Below are 7173 nucleotides of genomic sequence, written 5' to 3' on the forward strand. Positions count from 1 at the left end.
TTTCATTGATTTCCTAGTATCTGCTATGCTAATTGACCAACCTGAATCTCTAGATTTTTTATGGAAGCATCAATATTCTTCTGATTGGACATTGATATATGCATAAATTGTGTTAATGTGTCCTCCAATATGGATATTCTAGCTTGTTGTGATAATTGGGATTGTTGATATGATAAAGACATGATGGAAGAACATGCATCTAGTTCCCATCCTTGACAAAGGTTACCATTATTCCCGTTGAAAAAGTATTCACTTTGAAATTCATATGACCCAAGTTGGTTAGCCAAATACTTCACCTCTTCCCATTTTTGTTGATTTTCTCTTAAATTATGACCTTGTTAATTGATAGTAGCTATGGCTTCTATGATAGTGGCTATGGCTCCTTTGTTGATGTTATGAATATTTGTCAGTTTATCAAGTCCATAGTTGGGATATCTTCTCAATAAGTTTTTGAATCTCTCATACTTTATATAAGGTTTCATTTACTCCTTGAGAGGAAATAAAGATTGCTAATTTAATCCGGGAGAATTTGGATTGTAAGAAAAAAAAGATTCTTAAACTTCTCCTATTTATGGAAGATATTAAAAATATTGTGTAGTATAATAAGCATATAATAAAAAAATTATATAGCAACAAAATATTAAAAAAATAGGAAATTTCCATAAATGGGAAAGTCTCTTTGGGAATGCTAAATAGATTCTAATATTTTTTTCCCTACATTTCAGTTTGGATTTAGGATTATGCTAACAAATATTAGTTATTCTTGAGTTTATAATCATATGATTGTATTCCTCCATGTCATAATGATATACAAATTAAAATAAAAAATAAAAAATAAAATAGTAAATATCGACTTTGGTTCTTAAAAGTTTTCTCATGTATTCAAATTAAAGATCACGAATGTGAGTCCAAATGATCTCTATGATGAGTCATAAGATTGTTAAAAAATGACTGTTTTAGATTTTTCTATTTTCTAGTACCAAACCAATACATGCAAAAAAACTTGAGGAATCAAAATAGGTCCTTTACTCAAAATAATTTAGAATTAAAAAATATCTCTCATTGTCATCGCTCATACATCCTCTAGTTAGGGGCTACAACAATCTCTTGATAGAGATCAACAATTTATTTTCGGATGCATTGATATTCATGTTTTTTGACACAATCAAATTGAATTAGTCAATTATGTTATAAAATATATGGAATTGTCAATCCAGTTCCATTTCTATTAGTAACATAGTAATAATAAAATGAGAACCGAAATGAAGGTAAAATGGTAGGGCAGGAACAACAATTTCATAATCATACAATATACTTAGAACTAAATTATTGTACTGTGATTTGGAATCTAGTTGGAAGTTATTGTATTATTTATCTCAATTGATCAATTTTTAGCTATATTTACATTAATAGGAAGGAAATCTTCAATAATTTGATTTTGCAGTATAAACTTCTACTTTTACTTTTTTCACTCTTTTCTTTTTCTTCTTCTAATCCCAAAAATTGAAGAGCTTTAAGTAGTGATTTACATTGTGGCCGTAATATTGTGATGCGGTCATAATATTATGATTGTGGTGACTGATGCAACTTCATTACAACGTATCAGGCCGCATCGAATTTAAATATAGTTTTTTAAAACTAATTTATACTGCAATGGCCGCAATAACCATAGTTACAATAACCACAACCATTACCGTAACCTTAATTTAAAATAATGACTTTAAATAAATAGAAAACTCAAAAGAGGTTGATGGTGAAAAATAATGATGAGTAATATTATTTAGATATGTACTAGTTAGGCTCAAAAGATTAGTGTTAATAAGCAATCAACCTAAGGATTACTGAAACTAGTGAGAAAAACAGAATGCACCTCAAGTGCAGTGAATTAGCAGAGTATGGAAATGAAATTGAAAGTGAAAAAGAAGAGTAGTGTTAGTTGAGAAAAATAAGAGATAGATGAGAAAGATGTATTTTGGTATTGATGTTAAAGTAAGTACATGGAAGAGTAATGTTTCTATTTATAGCCAATGCCAACTAACTATCATCTAAAAATAGTAAAACTATATAAACTGAAAACTGATTTACAAAACTAAAGTAATTGAATTACACAAACTGAATTACAACTAATTCTTCAACACTCTTCCTTAATTCAGTTTTGCTTAATCATTTCCAGCCCCATCTTCTTCCTTAAAACTTCAAATCTTTCCTTCTTTAAAGTAATTTGTTAGTATATCAGCTACTTGGTTTTCTGAATTGCAGAAAACCAATTCAATCTTCCCCTTGCTTACTTGTTCTCTTATGTAGTGGAACCTGGTTTCAATATGTTTGCTTCTACCATGAGCAACAGGATTCATTGCCAAGCTTATTGTTGATTTATTGTCTACCATCAGCTGCAATTTCTCCTCTGATTTGAGCTTCAATTCTGTCATGAGAGCACTCAACCACACAGCTTGACATGCACTCATGCTAGCTGCAATATACTCAGCTTCACATGAGGACAAGGCTACCACATCCTGCTTCTTGGAACACCAACTTATAGGAGCAGTTCCTAGCAAGAAAAGATAACCAGTTGTACTCTTCCTATCAACTTTGTCTCCACACCAATCTGCATCAGAGAATCCAATCAAATTGCTACTGTTTCTGCTGCTGTTAGCATCAACCTTAGCAGGATACAAAATTCCATAGCCCAAGGTTCCTTTTAGGTATCTTAATAACTTCTTTACAGCACCCAAATGACTCTACTTAGGTGATTCAACAAACCTGCTGACCCAACCAACTCCAAAAGCAATATCTGGCCTGGAATTGCATATATACCTCAGTGAACCCACCATTTGCCTATACAAAGTCTTATCAACTTGTTGATCTAGTTCATCTCTGCATAGCACAGCCCTAGCATCAATTGGAGTTGTTGTTGAGTTGTAATTCAACATATCAAATCTCTGCAACACATCAGCAATGTACTTCATTTGATGCATGAATACTCCAGCCTGAGTTCTCTTGAATTCAATGCCTAAGAAATAGGAAAGTTCTCCTAGATCAGACATTTCAAGTTCAGTATGCATCTCTTGCTTAAATGCCAATATATTGTTAAGATCTCCACCAGTTATGAGAAGATCATCAACATATAGGCATAGAATTAGCAAATCAGTGAAGTGTCTCCCTTTCACATACACTCCATGTTCAGTAGTACACTTAGTGAAACCAAGTCTTAATAGGAAAGCATCTATCCTCTTGTTCCAAGCTCTTGGAGCTTGTTTAAGCCCATAAAGAGCCTTGTGCAGTTTGAACACCATGTCTTCTTTGCCTTCTATGATGAAACCTGGTGGCTGAGTTACATAAACTTCCTTGTCAAGAGGTCCATTCAAAAAGGCAGACTTGACATCCATTTGATGTATATCCCAACAATTCTGGCTAGCTAAAGCAATTACCAACCTCACTGTCTCAATCCTAGCTACTGGTGCAAAGACTTCATCATAATCAAAGCCTTGTTTCTGCAAGAAACCTTTTGCAACCAGCCTAGCTTTGTATTTTGATACTTCACCATTTGGATTGAGTTTAGTTTTGAATACCCATCTAACTGCAATTGCCCTTTTGTCAACTGGTAGAGTAGTTAAAGTCCATGTTTTATTTCTTTCAATGGAGAATAACTCATCTTCCATTGCTTGAATCCAATTTGGTTGATCAAGTGCTTCTTGTAAGCTAAGTGGCTCCATTCAGCCTTATCCCAACTCCAACTTTGATTCTCATCAAACTTCAGATCTCTACTGATCATGAATTTATGAGTCAAAGGATCATAGACTCAATATGCACCACTGCTGTGATATCCTAGAAAAATCAGTTTCTGGCCCCTATCATCAAGCTTTCCTCTTTTTACCTCAGGAACATGACCAAAACAGATTGAGCCAAAGACTTTGAAATGACTCACACTTGGTCTAGTGCCTGACCACACTTCTTCTGGTGTCTTGAAATTCAACCTTTTGGTGGGACTCCTATTGATGACATATGCTGCAGTGGAGATTGCTTCACCCCAGAACTTCTTTGGCAGATTCTTGGTTCTTAGCATGCTTCTGGCCATGTTAAGGAGAGTTCTATTTGCTCTTTCTGCAGTCCCATTGTGTTGAGGAGTATAAGGAGCAATTACTTCATGAAAGATGCCTTCTTTATTGCAGAACTCACTGAATTCATTGGACATGTACTCACCACCCCCATCTGATCTCAGTAGCTTGAGTTTCAAGTCACTCATTCTTTCAACTTGAGACTTGAATTTCTGAAACTTTTCAAGAACTTCACTCTTCCTCTTCAGTAGATAAATCCATAACCTTCTTGTGTGATCATCTATGAAGGTTAGGAAGTACCTATTTCCACCAATTGAGTCTTCTTCAAATGGTCCACATACATCACTATAGACCACTTCCAAGGGCTTCTTCGTTTTGGTTGGTATTTCAGAAACAAAAGAGTTTCTTGCTTGCTTGCTGAATTGGCATTCATCACACAACATCTTTGGAATTGTGATGAGTGGTAATCCTGTCACAGAATTATTTTTACTCAGACTTTCTAAACTTTTAAAATTCAGATGACAGTACCTCTTATGCCACAGCCAAGTGATCTGATCTGAGCTTGCTTGAAGGCATTTTTGATCACCAACCTGAATCTGAACTTTGAAAGTCCTGTTTGAAGAGAGTGGAGCTTTCAAAACCTTTTGATTCTTCTAATCAAAGACAGTAAGCATGCCATCCTTCATCACCATCTCATATCCTTTCTCCAACAGTTGACCAAGACTGAGTAAATTATGCTTCATTCTTGGTACATAGAGCACATTTGAGATGTATGATTTTCTGCCATCTTGTCTCAAGATCATCACCTTACCAACTCCTTCTGCATTAATTGAGCTTTGATCAGCAAAGTTTACCTTACTCTTGGTTGATTCATCAAGAGTGGTAAACCAGTCTCTCCTTCCTGACATATGGTTAGAGCAACCAGTATCCAGGTACCAAAACTCAGCATTTTCACTCTGCCCTTCTTCTTTCATTGTAGTGGCCATTAACAGACAATGATCATCATCAGATTCATGATCATTGTGTGCCAATTTCACTTCTTCTTCTTTGGAGCTAGACCACTTATTTAACTTGCATTCTGAGGCAAAGTGCCCATAGTTTCTACAGTTATAACATTGCACCTTCCTTCTATCTTGCTTCCTTATGATCTCTGAATTCTTGTTTGAATTCTTTGAATCAGCTTCCCTCCCTGACTTCATTTAATTATCAACTCTTCTTGAAGATGTTCCTGGCTCATTAGATCTCAATCTATGAGACTTCTCATTATGTCTCTTACTCCACTGCCCAGGAATCTTCTTGTTGAATTTGGCCTGCAGAGCTTGGTTGCCATTTCTTTCTGGATTCCTCTCTTTCAGTCTCGACTCATGAGCTTCAAGAGAGCCTTGCAGCTCTTCAAACTTGTACTCATCCAAGTTCTTAGATTCTTCTATGGCAACTACAATGTGGTCATACTTAGTAGTAACTGTCCTAAGCACCTTTTCCACCATTGTTTTATCCTTCATTACCTTTCCACATGACTTCATCTTATTAGAGATGGTCAGAACTTTGGTCATGTAGGCTGCAACAGATTCACTTTCATCCATCTGCAACAGCTCAAATTGCCTACGAAGTGTTTGCAATTTGACTTTCTTTATCTTTGCAACACCTTCATAACACTTTCCCAAACTGTCCCAGGCTTGTTTTGATGTTTCTGCACCACTGATCTTCTCAAAGTTATCACCATTAACACATTGGGGAATGAGGAACAACGCCTTACAATCTTTCTTCTTTGCCTCTTTGTAAGTTGCCCTTTGAGCCTCGGTTGCATTGTCACCAATTTCTTGGAAGCCAAATTGCACAATTTCGTATACTTCTTGAAAGCCAAAGATTGCTTTCATTTGGCTTCTCCATCTATCAAAGTTCTTGCCATCCAAGATTGGCAAGTTCATAGCAAACCCATGACCATTTGACATTCTGCACCTACTCCCTTTTCTGTACTACAAGATCTTCGTGAATTCACACAGAATTCAGCTTCTTCTTCACGTCCACAGATCCACCTTTTTGAAGAGATGATTCACACAGAGCACCTCTTTCAACCTTGCTCCTGATACCACTGTTGAAACCAGTGAGAAGAAACATAATGCACTTTCAAGTGCAGTGAATTAGCCAAGCAAGAAAAGAGATTAAAGAGAAAAGAAGAATAGTGTTTAAAAATAAGAGATAGATGAGAAAGATGTATTTTGGTATTGATGTTAAAGTAAGTACATGGAAGAGTAATGTTTCTATTTATAGCCAATGCCAACTAACTATCATCTAAAAATAGTAAAACTATATAAACTGAAAACTGATTTACAAAACTAAAGTAATTGAATTACACAAACTGAATTACAACTAATTCTTCAACAAGGATAGCAACAGGACATAACGAGTATATGCAGTGATTTTCCATATCCATACCTGTACTATTACCTGCATGAGTAGTGGGTATTTACGAGTATCCAACCGGTTTTTAAGTTTCAATATATATTTATATATTTTATAATAATCAATATATATAAAATAATTATTACATGAATAATAAAATTTATGCACACATTAAATTTATTATACACTTCATTACAACGTATCAGGCCGCATCGAATTTAAATATAGTTTTTTAAAACTAATTTATACTGCAATGGCCGCAATAACCATAGTTACAATAACCACAACCATTACCGTAACCTTAATTTAAAATAATGACTTTAAATAAATAGAAAACTCAAAAGAGGTTGATGGTGAAAAATAATGATGAGTAATATTATTTAGATATGTACTAGTTAGGCTCAAAAGATTAGTGTTAATAAGCAATCAACCTAAGGATTACTGAAACTAGTGAGAAAAACAGAATGCACCTCAAGTGCAGTGAATTAGCAGAGTATGGAAATGAGATTGAAAGTGAAAAAGAAGAGTAGTGTTAGTTGAGAAAAAATAAGAGATAGATGAGAAAGATGTATTTGGTATTGATGTTAAAGTAAGTACATGGAAGAGTAATGTTTCTATTTATAGCCAATGCCAACTAACTATCATCTAAAAATAGTAAAACTATATAAACTGAAAACTGATTTACAAAACTAAAGTAATTGAATTACACAAACTG

The 7173-nt window shown here is 34.6% G+C and overlaps 1 protein-coding gene across 1 annotated transcript; it reads right to left on the reverse strand.

Annotated features, from left to right (window-relative positions):
- Positions 1-5254: 5254 nt before the first annotated feature.
- Positions 5255-6007, reverse strand: LOC109336858. The gene has a single exon (XM_019573673.1). It carries the CDS (start codon positions 6005-6007, stop codon positions 5255-5257), a length of 753 nt encoding a protein of 250 aa, XP_019429218.1.
- Between the last annotated feature and the right edge of the window lie 1166 nt (positions 6008-7173).

This window comes from Lupinus angustifolius, unplaced genomic scaffold (assembly GCF_001865875.1).
Source record: "Lupinus angustifolius cultivar Tanjil unplaced genomic scaffold, LupAngTanjil_v1.0 Scaffold_1_63, whole genome shotgun sequence".
NCBI lineage: Eukaryota > Viridiplantae > Streptophyta > Magnoliopsida > Fabales > Fabaceae > Lupinus > Lupinus angustifolius.

What these genes read in the sequence shown, in the direction of transcription:
- LOC109336858 (XM_019573673.1), bottom strand. Translation starts at nt 6,007, where the DNA reads ATGTCAAATGGTCATGGGTTTGCTATGAACTTGCCAATCTTGGATGGC.